General features: G+C 44.1%; 1 protein-coding gene across 1 annotated transcript in view; it reads right to left on the reverse strand.

Annotated features, from left to right (window-relative positions):
* LOC143171911 (chromodomain-helicase-DNA-binding protein 1-like) overlaps positions 1 to 9,486 on the reverse strand; it is a 77,224-nt gene extending 67,738 nt beyond the window's left edge. The window contains exons 1-2 of the mRNA XM_076361092.1: positions 9,411 to 9,486; positions 7,673 to 7,873 (exon numbers count right to left, since the gene is read on the reverse strand). Coding sequence (XP_076217207.1) covers positions 7,673 to 7,725 — 53 coding nt within the window. The 5' untranslated portion in view covers positions 7,726 to 7,873; positions 9,411 to 9,486. The remainder of the gene's footprint in view (positions 1 to 7,672; positions 7,874 to 9,410) is intronic.
* Positions 9,487 to 17,078: the final 7,592 nt, after the last annotated feature.

The following is a 17,078-nucleotide window of genomic DNA, read 5'->3' on the forward strand; positions in this document are numbered from 1 at the left end:
TGGTGTAATTTGCTTCCCCCCCCTTCTTCACTGATGAATGTGCTTCCAAGAATAGACAGAAATTATAAATACTATCAAGACTAAAATTGGAAGAACTCTAGATCTAAAACAATAGGGCAAGGCAAATTAAGCTACAAAATAAAGATGCTGTTAATATGATGTATACAGAAAGGGAATGTTCAGTATTTGCTGTTGAAGAGCATTTGTGCTCTTTTAGATACTTAATTCTGTTACTCAGAACAGAATTCCTGCTTTTGTAAGTCCCTCTTTCGAAAATGTGTCATATAAGCCTTCCTCCCCCTGCTTCAAGCAATTTTTTTATATTGTTTATATATTAGATATATAAAACCCAGTAAAATTAAAACAGCATTATTTGATAAAAGGTAATCTTGAATAAGAAACCATACACTGTACTTTGTTCAACTGAAAAAAAAAAAAACCCAAACAAAACAACAAGCAAACCTAAAACCAACACCACCAAAGACAGGAATGCATGAGACTGCACAAAACAGTTATAGGAGCATCACAGGACCATGGAAAAAAAGAAGCGAGTGATGGATAAAGCAATAATGACCTCTTCAGTCCTGTTGAAGTGAGACTACTTCTCTACCATGCAAACAAATCACTGCAATGATGACAAAGTGTGCTGGTTTTGGCTGGGAGAGAGTTAATTTTCTTCATAGTAGCTAGTATGGGGCTATGTTTTGGATTTGTGCTGAAAACAGTGTTGATAATACAGGGATGTTTTCGTTATTGCTGAGCAGTGCTTACACAGCATCAGGGCCTTTTCTGCTTCTCACACCACCCCACCAGCGAGTAGGCTGGGGGTGCACAAGAAGCTGGGAGGGGACACAGCTGGGACAGCTGACCCCAACTGACCAAAGGGATATTCCACACCATATGATGTCATGCTCAGCAATAAAAAGCTGGGGGAAGAAGGAGGAAGGGGGGGACGTTTGGAGTGATGGCATTTGTCTTCCCAAGTAACTGTTACGTGTGATGGAGCCCTGCTTTCCTGGAGATGGCTGAACACCTGCCTGCCGATGGGTAGCAGTGAATGAATTCCTTGTTTTGCTTTGCTTGCGTGTGTGGCTTTTGCTTTACCTATTAAACTGTCTTTATCTCAACCTATGAGTTCTCTCACTTTTACCCTTCTGATTCTCTCCCCCATCCCACTGGAGGGGGAGTGAGCAAGCGGCTGTGTGGTGCTCAGTTGCCGGCTGGGGTTAAACCACAACAGCCCTTTTTAGAGCCCAACGTGGGGCACTAAGGGTTCGAGATAACGACAGATTTGATTGGAATGTGCTAGATCGAATTTATAGCTGTTATTGCTGTTTAGCTATTAATTGGCAGGCTCCTGTGCTTGCCATGGGGCTTGCTTGCTTTACTGTATATTAGAGTCTAGTGCTCGTTAGTGGTTGCTTTTTTTGCTTTCGCGGCTTGCTGTAGTGCTGGACTGCTTATCACCTTACTCTGCTGTGCCTAGGAACATTTTGATAACAGCAATGGCGATGCGCCTGGGCTGACAGATGGCCAGGGCATCCCTGCTGTTTCTGTGCTGCTGTACTGGACAGGCTGGAACTCCAGGGTGAACTCGAGTCGAAGGGACTGTGACCTGTGGATGAGTCCATGCGGGAGCAGGACACCCCAAAGCATCTGTGGCCGTGAATAAGCCCATGCCAGAGCAGGTACATCTCGAAGCGTCTGTGGCCGTGGTTATGTCTGTGCCACAGCAGGTATACCTCTGAAGGGATTGTGGCCCAAGGATAAGTCTACACTGGAGAAGGTACACCTCGAAGTGTCAGTGGCTGTGGATAAATCCATGCTTCAGCAGGTACACCTTGAAGCATCAGTGGCTGTGCATGAGGTCATGCTGGAGCACCTCAAAGCGTGTGGCCATGGATAAGCCCACGACAGAGCAGGTACACCCCTGGAGGGACTGCAGCCATGGGTAAGGCCATGCTGGATCAGGTTTACTTCTGAAGGGACTGTGGCTGTGGGTAAGGCCACGCTGGAGCAGGTATATCTCTGAAGGCATTGTGGCCCATGGAGAAGGCCACGCTGGAACAGGTGCACCTCAAAGCGACTATGGCTGTGGATAACTCTATGCTGCAGCAGGTATACCCCTGGAGAGACTGTGGCTCATAGATAAGGCTCCACTTGGAGCAGGTACAACCCTAAGGGACTGCAGTCTGTGGATAAGTCCAAGACGGAGCAGGGGCAAGGGGAGGAGTTCATTGCAATGTTAAACCCTATGGTCTGGTTCAAAGGGGCCAGGGGTGGAGATTGTAATGGAAATACCATTAAATTGTTGTAACCCAGGATTTGAGTTGCATGTTATAGGAATTACTATAGCAGGAACCACCTGAACCAATGGAGGACAAGCCTTACAAGAAGCAGCGCAAGTGCAGCAGTGACCTGACCTGAGTTGGCTTTGGTGCCCAATAACTCCACGCAACGCACCATCTCTCCTGTCCTGAGTGACCACCATAACAGATGGAGCCCAAAGTCATAGACTAAATGAACTCAATGGACATTCTGTGGACATTTCACAGGGGTGGTCCATAGACTAAGGGAACGATATCTGCATATTATATCAAAGGACGGGAAGGGGAGTGGTGGTTAATGAGGATGTATTGGCTAGTGTGGGACCTGAGCATGATGTCAATGGTATGGAATAAGGGGTGGATAATGTGCTGGTTTTGGCTGGGAGAGAGTTAATTTTCTTCATAGCAGCTAGTATGGGGCTATGTTTTGGATTTGTGCTGAAAACAGTGTTGATAATACAGGGATGTTTTCGTTATTGCTGAGCAGTGCTTACACAGCATCAGGGCCTTTTCTGCTTCTCACACCACCCCACCAGCGAGTAGGCTGGGGGTGCACAAGAAGCTGGGAGGGGACACAGCTGGGACAGCTGACCCCAACTGACCAAAGGGATATTCCACACCATATGATGTCATGCTCAGCAATAAAAAGCTGGGGGAAGAAGGAGGAAGGGGGGGACGTTTGGAGTGATGGCATTTGTCTTCCCAAGTAACCGTTACGCGTGATGGAGCCCTGCTTTCCTGGAGATGGCTGAACACCTGCCTGCCGATGGGAAGTAGTGAATTAATTCCTTGTTTTGCTTTGCTTGCGTGTGTGGCTTTTGCTTTACCTATTAAACTGTCTTTATCTCAACCTATGAGTTCTCTCACTTTTACCCTTCTGATTCTCTCCCCCATCCCACTGGAGGGGGAGTGAGCAAGCGGCTGTGTGGTGCTCAGTTGCCAGCTGGGGTTAAACCATGACACAAAGTTAACTGACAATGCTAACCTGCAGTAGTAGGCATGCAGGAATATATACTAAGAATGAACAGCACGCTCTCAGGATGGGATTTCTACATGAAAAAGTATAGTTTCATGTATGTTGGCAAACCAATGTAAAGTCTACAGAGAACATCTTCCAGGATATGTAGTAAAGAAGCTTCTCACACCCCTAGTCCTTGAGTCAAATAGTTGCATTTGTACAGCAGCATATGTCAAATCTGATTTGGTATGAAAGTTTGACACAATTAAGAAGTTAGTCTGTATTACATTTTATAGACACTGTCTCTGGATATTCTCAATATATTCAAGAGCAATTTAAGAGAGATCCACAAAAGCAATATTTATTTTCAAACTATTTTGCAAGAAAAGCAAGATAGCTTACTGAGAGTACCAAAAGAGATAATTGTTTCATTTTTGCACCTGTTAATTTTTCAAACCCCAATAAATACCTATGGAATGAAATAAGAGTATGCTTTGGGGAGATGACAGGAGAAGACAGACTTAAAGAAAAACATCACTGACGAACATTAAAAGCAAGCATTTGCTTGCACAGAGTGACTAGTTCTTTTCAGTAGTCTTAGGTTTAGCTTCACTAGCTTACCTCTTAAAACAAGGTCCCCCCGATCAGAACACACAACTAGGAACAGTCAGCTAATTTATACAAGGCACTAGGAAGAGAAACTTTAAGACAGAAAGCTGCACAAGCCATACTGCAAAACCACTGTTAGAACATTTAGACTCCTGTATAAGGTCTAGGTTGATAAAGGACCCAAGAGAGGACAATTTATCACTGCTGATTTAGAGGGCATTCATTACATTAAACTGCCTTAACAATCCTCCAATTTAAAAACAACAGGAAACAGAATATCAATTTGAGCAAAATAAAAGTTTAACCCATTAAAAACAGAAAAGATTAATTTCTGCAAGGTCTTTGAAAAGCATCTGAAATGACAGTTCACCGTTACTTTAATAAACCAGAAGTCCAAGGAAGGTCATGCATTTGAATATGAAGAGCCCCTTCCAGAATAAATAGAAGTAATATACACTAAATGCCAAACTCTTAAAACTGAAAGTTCATAGGTAAGTTTATTTAGGCAAATACAATGCAAGTGGGCTTTTTTTTTTTTTATTAAAGAAAACTGAACTACTCAATCTGATTTAGATGTGTAAAAGAGATTCATCTTATTCGTCACCACTAATATAAAGCAAATGGAACAAAGAGTATTAAGTTCAGGCTACCAAGAAGTGTTATTTCCCATCCTCATCTATTCTGAAGGACGAACTCGATTCCCTTTTCCTGACTTAGGCTGACAACTCAAATTCATTTCTTGCCAATTAAAAATAAAGTAGGATGGTGAGACACAAAGACAAAACTAAAACACCTTCCTCCCCCCAACCCCCTTTTTCCCAGGCTCACTTTCACTCCTTCATTCCCAACTTTCTACCTCCTTCCCCCACCCCCGGGGGGGGGGGGGGGGGGGGGCCGGGGAGAATGTGGAATGGGGGGTTGCAGTCAGTTCATAGCTCATCTGCCGCTCCTTCCTCCTCACACTTTTCCCCTGCTCCAACATGGGGTCCCTCCCACAGGATAGTCCTTCAAGAACTGCTCCAGCATGGGTCCTCTCCACAGGGTACAGTCCTTCAGGAATGGACTGCTCCAGTGTGGGTCCCCCAGGGGCTGCAGTTCCTGACAGAAAACCTGCTCCTGCGTGGGCTCCTCTCCACAGGCCGCAGTTCCTGCCAGGATCCTGCTCCAGTGTATGCTCTCTATAGACTGCAGCTTCCTTCAGGGCACATCCACCTGCTCTGGCGTGGGGCCCTCCACAGGCTGCAGGGTGGATATCTGCTCTGGCGTGATCTTCTCCACAGGCTGTAGGGGAATCTCTGCTCCGACGCCTGGAGCACCTCCTCCCCCTCCTTCACTGACCTTGGCGTCTGAAGAGCTGTCTCTCACATTTTCCCCCCTCGTTCCTCCCTCTCTCTCACACACACACTCTGCTGCACAGCGTTTTACCCTTTCTTAAATGTTATCACAGAGGTGCCACCAGCTTCACTGATTGACTCATGTTTGGCCAGTGGCAGGTCCATTTTGGAGCCAGCTGGAACTGGCTTTGTCCAGCACAGGGGCAGTCCCTGGTCTCTTCTGAAGGAGGCCACCCCTGTAGTCTCCTCACTACCGAAACCTTGCCACATAAACCCAACACAACTCTCTCTATACATACAAATTAGGGGAAAAAAAAAAAGGAAAAAGTGTGTATTACCTACTTCTACCAAAAAGAAACCAATAGATGAGAATACTTCTGTAATTATGCTTGGGGAATCTTTGTTTTAACTCCCACTTAGGTTTCTTGAAAGCAGGAACTTAGAATAGTGGCTTTCAATTTATCTTTTTAATCTTCTGTGGAAGGTATGAGTTTATACAGCAAATTCAAGCCTGCTGACATACTGACAAAGAGCTGGCTTTACTTAACTATCTTTTGTGGTCCACAGACTATTAAATCAACAAAGAAAATTAAATCCACAGAAATTAGTGTCTTGTATTAACATCAGCTTTCAAGAACATAAACAATGGTAAGGGACCTTGGTGCAAGAAGCCACTTTCTGCTTACTGGAAAAAGGAAGTACAATGTACCCCAGCCAGCTACTTTCCAGATAAGCTTTACTGAGCACACCCTTTTTTACCTACAGAGAAGTAAGGTCTGCTCAAGTGCTCCATGTCTTGTTCTACAGGAAACAAAGAGCAAAGAGATGGGAAACCAGATTGCTATTCAATTGGCACCAATGTTTCACTTCTGCATTCCCTGTTCTACCTGGAGCTTGCGTTGCAGTTCAGCTATAACTGCCCTTCCTTGCTCATTAAGCTTTCTTAATGCTAGCTAACTAATATGTATTTACTCCTATTCAAGTTTGCAACAGAATGCTTTCAAGAACACTACACAAACATGCTTTTCTTAAATTTAAGAGTCAGTTTCTCAGAGCATTGCTATAAAGTTTTTCTGCTTATACTTACTTGCTATCCAGATAATGTTTATCTGTGATATTTCACCTAGAACTACTGAAAACATTCCAGAGCAGTGATTTCAAGTAAATAAAAAACTGGAGTAGACTCCACTGTAATTATTACACAGAAATTCTAACATTTAATAATTCTAGAATATTTCTAGGTATAATATGGAAGTTTGACATAAAAAAAATACACAAAAGTTGTTAAAGTTTCTTTAGTTTTACTGCTTATAGGTTTCCTAGAGATTTGCACCTAATATCACCTAAACACTTCTCTCTTCCCTCTTCTTCCCACCCCATTACTCACTGTGCTACATGCAAGCTTAATGGCCAGCACGTGCTGAATGATCAGCTGTCCATTATGTTGTTTTTGGATTTCTTCACTTGGGGCAAAAATTTAGATCTATCCCCTTTACCCAACTGGCTGTTTCCATAAAGCCCACAGAACTCAGTTTTCTTTATGACCTCTGACTGATGGAATCAACTAACAGGTTCAACAGGCTGTGATCAGAAAGAGGAAGAGACAGACAGATGGGTAGACTGACAGCATGATCACAACTGCTTCTATTTGTAAGTTTGCCTTGCCTTCTTAAATCTGCAGCATTCATCATATTTCCCAGTTTTAGAAATATTAGCTTCCTAGTGCAGTAGATATTTGTTGAACTTAGCAGTGTTCTAGAATAAGAATTTAATTCCACCCCTACAAGTTCAGTTATCCTCATCTTGCAGCAGGGAAGTTCTAACCAGGCTTTTCCAACCAAGTGAACGCTCTACACATCCTAGAACACCAGCAATCGACATTAGAGGGGTGGATTATTGTGTTGTTTTTTTTTTAATTAAGAAAACAGCTGGGAAAACTGTACTTTCACTTTGGAAAACAAACATGAAGTTAACGCTTTCCGTTATACTGCTTTGACAACTCAACAAAAAAAGGAAGCCTCACTAGAATTAACAGTCCACTGTTCCAACTTTAGAGATAGCCTAGTTCAGGGTTTATACAGCACATATTATGCATGCATGCCCTGCACTTCATAGACACGAGTTTTACTTTAACATTTCAATCTAATCTGTTTCAGCTTTTGACACTTCAGACAACTTTTGAGGAAAAAGAATAATGGATGCTGATAGAGCTTAAATAGTATTAAAACTGTATTATGTAAGGTATATACACGATTGTTACAGTTATTAAATGAAGCTAACTGATTCTAACAAGCAGATTAAGCATCTGTAAAAAAGCATGGCTGGTCCTCCTAAATAATGGTCTACTTGCTCACCAGGAAGCTTTGGCACAAAATTAAAACGTAAACCAGTTCTAATAAAACAAAATACAGGAGAATACGTAGCCAAGGACTGAAAGTGCTTACCTTGACTCTCCACTACTGTTTCTTACAATGTCTTCATCACTGTGCCCATTCATTGTAAATATTAAGAAGTTTAAAAGATAAATAGAAGTCCACTCAGGTTAGAAGGTGGATGTCAAGAATCTACTTCTTGGTACTCTGTTTTCCAGGCGACTTGTTTACTCAACTGTTCTCTGCAGGTATTGAAGATTTTTCCCAAATTACCTAAAGTAGTAAAGGAAAATGTTGACATAATTTGAAATATTTGATGGTTGCAACTGAAAGATACTGAAAATAACCTGTCCTGTCACAACAACACTGAAAGGGATTATCTATCACATTTGACATCTTTTTAACTGAAAAATAGCTTTTGGTATGCCATAGTACTGTCTTAAGAACAACCAGATCTAACTTTTAAAGGAAAACAGCATCCCCAAACACATAAATATAAGTTATGGATATTAATGCTCTAAGATCTGATTAGCAAAATTATTTCATGCACAAAACAAACATATCAGAAGCATTTCCAGACACAGACATGTTTACATCCAATTGGGGGTAGAGGCAGGAAAATAAAGACTGTCTGTCCCATTTTAAAAAATTGGCTCAACTACATCAAGCTAACAAGATCCCACAGATGGCGTGATCGTTATTTCATATACATGAACATCTTCAATTGGATCTCTGCCATGTCAGATGCACCTAGAAAAAGTTTAGGCTCACTTTAAATGGAGTGCAAGTATGAACTCACTGATAATCAGCTAAAGAGCAGCGCTTCTCACAGATTTAGTGGTGTGAAAGCGATTGGGGCCTCGCCTGCAGGTTGCCTGCCTCGAGGTGCTCTCCTCTAATACAGCCCGACCTATAGCTCATGATGGGAGGCGTGGGCCGCCTCGTTCCGGGATGGAAAAAGCCCTGCGCTCAGGCACCATCTCAGACACCAGGGCCACTCCAGCCAGCAAACAAAGGCGATGACGGAAGAAAAGCGATAGGAAAGAGCCCTGTAACCCCAGAGAGGCCGCGAAGCGAGGCTGGGGCCCCCGCGGCGGCGAGCCGGGCAGCTTGGTGGTTCCTCGCAGATCGGCCGCTGCTGCCCAACGAGGCCAAGCTCCGCGCTGTCTGCCCTCCCGCGCCCAGGGTGCGAACACCCTGCCGCCTCCGGGACCGGCACTCCCCAGGCCCCAGGAAACATCTTTAGTGGCCACGAAACTCGCTCCTTGTCGCCCACTCCCTGCTCCGCGACGATCCTCCCCGACCACCCGCACCGCGCTCTCGCGGCCTCCCGTGACCGACCGCTCCCAAGGCGCTCCCGGGGAGAGCCCAGGCCAGGGCTGCCTCCCTACCTCCCGCCCCCGGAGACGGCCCTCTGCTGGTGGCGCGACCCGCACGCACAGGCGCCGCTCCTGGCCAAGGCTCCCTGGCAGTATTGCCAAGGCGGCCGCTGTCCTCCGTGCTCGCTTCTCCCAGCGCCCCCCCATGGCCGGAGAAGAGCGAAGGCCGCACTCCTGCCTCCCAGCCGGTTCGTCACAGGCTCCCCCCGCAGGAGCCAGCGAAAGAGGCTCAACCCCGGCTGCCCGCCTCAGCTCTCACAGTTCCCTCCCTCCCTCTTCAGAAAACAGCGAGCGGGTCCAGGAGCCCAGCCCCGCGCTGGGCATCCAACCCCTTCTTCTCAACGCCAGTCGCCTCCCCATCCATCTTCGAAAGCGACAGCCACCGCACAACTCCGGACCAGGGAAAGGAGCCATGGCGGGCCTCTGCCTACCTGCGTGCGTGCGCCCAGCCCAGCCTCCCTAGGGCTGCCCTGATCCGAGACGGCGCTATACCCCACGAAGAGGTCTGTGCTGCAACCTAGGGTCGGAGGCCGCTCCTGCGGCCGCCACAGGGCCTGGGCCGCCGGCTCCTTACAGCCCCACGCGGCGGGCTCGCCTGCAGCCCCCACCGGCTTGAACAATAGGACCCCAAACCGGGCAGGGAGAAGCCTGGGGAGTAGGTACTGTGTTGCTCCGCCGCCGTTTCTTAAGTCCTCCCGACTACCGCCATCACGCTGCCACTCCGCTCAACCTCCTCCTCCTCCTCCTCCTCCCTTAGTCGGATGGAAACCCTGGGCGTGATGTCAGTCCTGCGCCCTGGGACAGAGCGGGGAGGAGGAGGAGCAACAGCCGGGAGGGGACAGCGCCGCCGGGCCATGGCGGCAGGAAGGGCCGCTTGGAGGGGGTGGCGGAGCCAAAGCGGCCTCCTTACCGCGCCGGATACTGCCGGGGCCGGGAGCGGCAGGCGCCCGCCCGCCGCAGCAGCGAACGGGCACTGGGGCTGGTGCCGCTCCTGGTGCTGCTCCTGGTGCTCGCTGCAGCTCCTGTGTGAGGGGGCAGGGCGCGGCCTGGCCTGAGGGGCGCCCGTGACCGGTGCAGCGTGGCAGGGAACCTGGCCTAGGCCATATGTTACTGTTTAGTGCGGTGTGGGTTTTTTTTGTTTCAGGTTTTTCCTGTCTAAAATCAGAGCCCCCTAACAAACACATATGCATTTCTTAGTCTTCCTATGCGGTTACAAGTGGCATTAGGGTATATTTAGGAAGGCTTGGCATGCAGCTGCACAGAGGACGCTTGCCTCCATGAGGAAGGCATCCCCCAGCTGGAGGCAGAGCACTCCTTTCTTCCTCTTGATGTCTAACTCGAGTTGTTTCGAAGTGATTAATGAGAAAGCTGTTTGTTTAAGGTGGCTCGTGTTCAGAAAAAAAAAAATCACGTAAATCGTGCTACTGCTGGAGTCTACATGTTCCCAGAGTGGCAAAAGAAAGTAGTGGCTGCTGAGTGAAAGACTGCGCTCTGAGCAACACAATTACACAGCCAAATGTGTTGGAAAGAGGAAGTGATTTACCTGCTTTCTCCTCTTTGGATTCCTGCACATGCAATTACACTCCATCATGCTAGGGAGGATTGTGGGGTCATTACTGACCAGGATGTAGTACCAGACTTGGAAATTTCTTCAGCACCCTGCAAGAGTAAAAAAGGTTGAGATTAACATGAAAACACAGTTTGCTCATGAAGGAAGGAAAGGCTTGAAAGAAGAGAGTCATTGTGTGGATATACCAGAGCAAGGTGGCTACAGTAGCTGTCAAATCAGTTCATACTTGAAGAGTTGTGTTGGCCAGGAGCCAGCATCTGAGCCACAGTCAGTCAGCTAGAGATGTTGGCCTAGGATTTATCTCATGGCTGCCCCCCCTTGGGTGAGCAAAGCTGGGCAGCCAAGGCACCTGCCACCCCCTCAGCAGGGCTGCAGGGGTTTCCTGTGGCTGCTCTTTCAGCCCACCAAGTGTTGGGATCAGCTGTTACACACAGCAACTCCATCTCCATTTTGGAACCAGACTGAAGCAGCAGAGGCTAGGTGAGGCACTTCCACTAATCCATCTCTCAAGCACCGTAGGAAAATACCTCAAAATCTCAGGAGTTAAAGACAGAGAGAATAAACGTTTTTTCCCCCTTAGACTTAAAAAAAAAATGCATAAGGAAGCGTTCAGACAAGAAAACAGCTTCAAAGCCTACAAAAACGCTGTATTAGACTATGTTCCTTCCTGAAGTACTTAAGTTTGTCTAAGTCAGCTTAAGGGAGAATACTTCATTGTGATAGACAAAGATGCCACAAGATCAATAGACTTTAAACTCAAGAATGTCAGAATGAAAATAACTGCTTTAAATTAAAATTTAAAATTTTAATTTAAATTAAGGTAATTAACACTGAAACACTTTACCAAAGTGTACTGGGTGTGGCTGGGATGGAGTTCATTTTCTTTGTAGCAGCCCGCATGGCACTGTGTTTTGGATTTGTGGCTAAAACAGTGTTGATAACACACCAGTATTTTGGGTATTGCTGAACAATGCTTGCACAGCATCAAGGCTTTCTTTTTTTCCCCACTCTGCCCCCTCAGCAAGTAGGCTGGGGGTGGGCATGAAGGCTGGGAGTGGACACAACCTGGACAACTGACCTGAATTGGCCAAAGGAATATTCCATACCATATGACATCATGCTCAGCAATAAAAACTGAGGGGAGGGGGTTTTGGGGGAGGTAGCCATTGCTCAGAGACTGGCTGGGCATCAGTCTATATGTGGGAGGTGGTGAGTGATTGTCTTTGCATCACTTGTTTTGTGTTTTTACTTTATTCTTTCCTTTACTTATTAAACTATCTTTATCTTGACCTAGGGTTTTCTTGCTTTTGCTCTTCCTATTCTCTTACCTGTCCTGCTTGGGTGGGGGGTGGGTTGAGTGAGTGGCTGTGTGGTGCTTAGCTGTTGGATAATGCCCCAAATCTGCAAACATTTTGAATATTTTCATAGTTTCCTGGCATTCCTCTGGTGAGTATTTAGGGCAATTGCTTCATTAAGAAGGATATATTCTGCAAGATTGTCTATAGAGTAAGAAGGTGTGACTGTACATAAATTAAGTATATTTGTAATAACTTATTTTAGCTATCAAAAGTAACAATAGCTGTGAAAATATGACAGCATTAGCATAAATTAATTGGAGCGTGTGCTAGGGAAACTTACCAGCAGTACTATCAAGATTATAACATCACTTGTTGTGGCATATGCTTCCTTTTGCAGATGTACAGTACCTCTACAGTTACATCCAACCCAGCATATCAGATGTCTATGGAGAACTGCTGTATGGTTTCTAGAAGGCTCTGGAATGCATGATGCTACTTTAGATTAATTAAGCAATAATGCATGTACTTGCACCCACTACAAACACCCCTTTGCCAGGAAGGCATTACACATCATCTTCACTATAATCTGTTACTACTGGGTAGTTTGCTAAAAATTATCTTTTTTTTTTTTTGCCAGGACTTCAACACCAGTAGTTTCCACATCCAAATTAATATGGTTAAACCTACCTCTTTTCCAATGAGGATTAATCCTTAGCTTGTTTGTAAAGTTTCATGGTTTACTTAGAGCCGAGAGATGTGTGTCTGCTTTCTGTCTGTAGCAGAGATGCTAGCCTGTGTCCACTAAAAAGAAATTGCTTGAACACAGCACTTAAAAATACTAGCCACCCTTTGTAACCCAGGAGATATCCTCCAGTCCCTAAGACTTCTAAACATCTCAAAGCGCAGTTCCCCCAGGAAGTACCTGCACGTGCCTTTTTGTTTGTGTTCAAAGAAATGAAGGTGCTTTATTTACATTTGCCAACCTCACCTGCAATCACTACCAATACTAGACAAGCTTGAGATTCAAGCAGAATAAAGTTCTGTTTCAGCAGGACATGAAGTTAAACTCCTAATTACAAAATTTGGGAGAAATCTACATTTTATGTTATATTCTCCTTAATCTTCTTAGCTTCTTCAGTTTCCCTCACCTGAGCCACTTCAGTTCTGGCAGCCTGGTCTACCTGCTTGTTGTTTCAGTGTTCTTCAGTGGCACGGCTTTTGGGCACATGAGCATCTATATGATGGACCTTTAAAGCAATGTTTTCTATCTGGGCAGTGATATATTGCTGTGCTGGTTTTGGCTGGGAGAGAGTTAATTTTCTTCATAGTAGCTAGTATGGGGCTATGTTTTGGATTTGTGCTGAAAATAGTGTTGATAATACAGGGATGTTTTCGTTATTGCTGAGCAGTGCTTACACAGCATCAGGGCCTTTTCTGCTTCTCATACCACCCCACCAGCGAGTAGGCTGGGGGTGCACAAAAAGTTGGGAGGGGACACAGCCGGGACAGCTGACCCCAACTGACCAAAGGGATATTCCACACCATATGATGTCATGCTCAGCAATAAAAAGCTGGGGGAAGAAGGAGGAAGGGGGGGACGTTTGGAGTGATGGCATTTGTCTTCCCAAGTAACCGTTACGTGTGATGGAGCCCTGCTTTCCTGGAAATGTCTAAACATCTGCCTGCTGATGGGGCATAGCAAATGAATTCCTTGTTTTGCTTTGCTTATGTGTGCAGCTTTTACTTTCCCTATTAAATTGTCTTTATCTCAACCTATGAGTTTTCTCACTTTTACCCTTCCAATTCTCTCTACCATCCCACTACAGGTGGGGTGGGATTGAGCAAGCAGCTGTGTGGTGCTTAGCTGCCTACTGGGGTTAACCCACAACACCCTTACAAAATATGTAGATATCTCAGTTTAATGTAAGTGATTATTTACAAGTTAAAATGAAATAGAACAAATTCAACTGGTACAAGTGTGTGCATACATTTACATTAATTAATTACATTGGTTTAATTGAATTGAATGATAAACTGATAATTGGGCAATTACGATTCAAGGCTGTTCTTAAACCTGATATGTAGTACAATAAAATAAATCCTTTTTACAAATTACTGCCTTGTCTGGACAGAGTATCTGTACATGATTGGAATATCTGAACAGTGACACTGAATTAGTGCATTGGCTGAAGGTTTTGCTGAACAGATTAAAGAAATAATTAAAACATTGGCATTTAAATGGTTATAATGAGGTTTCAAAGTTAAAATCCATCAAGACAGCTGAGAAAAGTTCACACTTCTCTTTCTATTGCTATTTTGTTTGGTCTGCCTTTAAATTGCTCTTGGCTTGCTGGTAGCATTAATTCTCTCTAAAAGTCTCTTGCCTGCTTTATAAATATGGCATTCCTGTTAGTATGGCCTTCTCAATGTTTAGCTAGGAAAAGTGTAAAGTGAGAGTGAAGTATTTTTTTTTTCCTTAGGCAGTAATGCTTGATATTTTTAAGATAAAGGCAAGCCTATAACTACAGTAGACTGCTTCAGACTATATTCTGGAGTAGGGGAAAAATTAATTCCTGAAGGCTTACTCAATCACAATAAGCACTTGTATGCTTCTTGATTTAATTAAATCTTATAATTTTATTGTGGTTTTTTAAATCACACTAATCCTATACATATCTATTTTAAATAGCCTACGAAAGAATTATTAAAGAACTTCTTTATTAAGGGGAAGATGAGTTTGCCATGCAGTCAGTTTTAGATTTCTTGTTGTTTAGTTCTGTTTTGGAATTGGATAATGAGAGAAATAGACTGTTTTCCCTTAATTGCCTGTGATGTCCTCATTCTGTGATGATATTGCCAATCTTTAGTTTCCTTTTAGTTTTGATGTGTCTGGAAAAGGAAAGACATTTTCTGATATGAATAGAATGTATATGGTTTCTGGTTTATGTTGAATTTATTTATTTTTGGCCTATGCTTTCAACTCTTCCCACTCTTTTCTAGGATCATGGATAATTGTGCTTGTAAAGGAGCAATTACAGCTGTTACTGTAATTAGTAAAAATTGTATTCTTAGTCCATGTCTGTATTAGGAACCTGATAATTTCAGGTCTGTGACTTTTATATCTAAAAAAGCCAAGAGGCTAGACATAACAACAGAGAGAGTTCTTGCTCTTTTAATTTGGAAATTGAGTAAAACCTTTTCTCCTTCAGGATAAGTTGTGCTTTCTTGTGATGTTTATTGAGTGCTTAAGTTATCCAGAAAAAAGTATATGGGTTCAGTAACAGCATCCAAGACAAGATACAGCTTATTTTGATTCTTACCTACGCATTTGCAAATCAGTATCTTATTTCAAAACAGCACTTTGGTTTTTAAATCAATCAGGCTTTGAATGTTGTTTAGAAAAAGTTATTTTTAGAAAAAAAAAAATCACCAAAGGACAGGTTCAGCCATAACCACACCAGCTATATAGATCTTTCTTTTGTTTACAGGGTGAGATTAGTTAGCTTTGTTGCAGGTTCAGGCTGTGTCTGGCAGTCTCCAAATACTTAAAAGAAGGAAAACAAATAGGTGTTCTGGGAACAACTAAGAGGATCTTTCTTCCTACAATTTTGTGTTCTGTATACCACCATCTCAATCTCTGTTATGTTCCCTATGACTTTCCTCATGCTTCAACACCTCAAGTTCCTTTTCATGTCCATTAACTGCTGGCTGGACAAAAAGTATCATGTGCTGTGATAAGGGGAGGAAGGCAGGAGGAGGCTGATTTGGCTTTGTTGGATACCAGTTGAGCTCAAGCTAGAGCCTTTTTCTGAAGTAGGGCATTCACTTAGGCCTCTCTTGACAACAACAGGCATTGTATTTTTAGAGCCCCTGCCACTTTGATAGACTTGGTTGAACTTGCTAGCTGATTAAAAAAGTTATTGAGGAAGAAGATGGAGAATTAAAAAATAAATAGACACAATGCATCCATGTACTTTTTTTTTCATTAGGAAGCTCTACTGGAAGAACAGTATCAGTAATGGGTAGGAAAGAAACTATCTCTCTCTTTTAAGGATTCTTCTGTCTGACTGCAAAACACCTCAACATTTAGGTTTAAACTTATTTAAAACATCTATTGAACAGTCAAAAATTGTCAACTCCGACATATAGACTTAAGCCATCATAAGTCTGTTTTAGAGAGTTGTTAGGGGATTTCTGGGATATGTTTCCTTCTTCAGGATGTGCAACACTAATATCATACAGGGCTTGTTCACCTGGCCCCTTTATTGCTTTACTTTTTTGCATGCTGGTGTTTCATGAACCTGTAGTAGTCTCTTTCCTGATCACTCCTCCTAGATTCAGCTAGTTGGCCTGGTTGGTGGAGTGTTGGTCAGATGCATCTGGCAGATAGAGTACCATAGCAAAAGGTGTAGAACTGGGCAGCTGTCAGGTAGCATGCACCTTTACTTATCAGAAAACATTTTCTTAGCTGCAGGCCCTCTGTTGTGACACAGTGTTTCTGGGAAAATGTTCCTCATCTGATAAGCATTAACATTATGTGACCTAATGCATAAGATACTGTGGTGGGTTGACCCTGGCCAGCAGCTAAGCACCACATGGCTTGCTCGCTCACTTCCTGCCCCCCCCAGTCAGACCAGGGAGAGAATCGGAAGGGCAAAAGTGTCAAGGTTAAAAGTTCAATAAGTAAAGGAAAGAAGAAGAAAAAAAAAAACAACCAAAATAAAACAAGTGATGCAAAAGTAATCACTCGCCACCTCCCACAAATAGACTGATGCCCAGCCAGTCTCTGAGCAATGGCTACCTCCCCCAAAACCCCCTCCCCTCAGTTTTTATTGCTGAGCATGATGTCATATGGTATGGAATATTCCTTTGGCCAATTCAGGTCAGTTGTCCAGGTTGTGTCCACTCCCAGCCTTCATGCCCACCCCCAGCCTACTTGCTGAGGGGGCAGAGTGGGGAAAAAAAGAAAGCCTTGATGCTGTGCAAGCATTGTTCAGCAATACCCAAAATACTGGTGTGTTATCAACACTGTTTTAGCCACAAATCCAAAACACAGTGCCATGCGGGCTGCTACAAAGAAAATGAACTCCATCCCAGCCACACCCAGTATAATCTCCACCACTTCTTCCATACCATTTGCATTATGCTCAGGTCCTACACTATCCAATGCATCCTCATTAACCACCATTCCCTTCCCATCTGTATTGGGTTTGCGTGGCAAGGTTTTGGTA

This window comes from Aptenodytes patagonicus, chromosome W, assembly GCF_965638725.1.
Source record: "Aptenodytes patagonicus chromosome W, bAptPat1.pri.cur, whole genome shotgun sequence".
Lineage (NCBI taxonomy): Eukaryota > Metazoa > Chordata > Aves > Sphenisciformes > Spheniscidae > Aptenodytes > Aptenodytes patagonicus.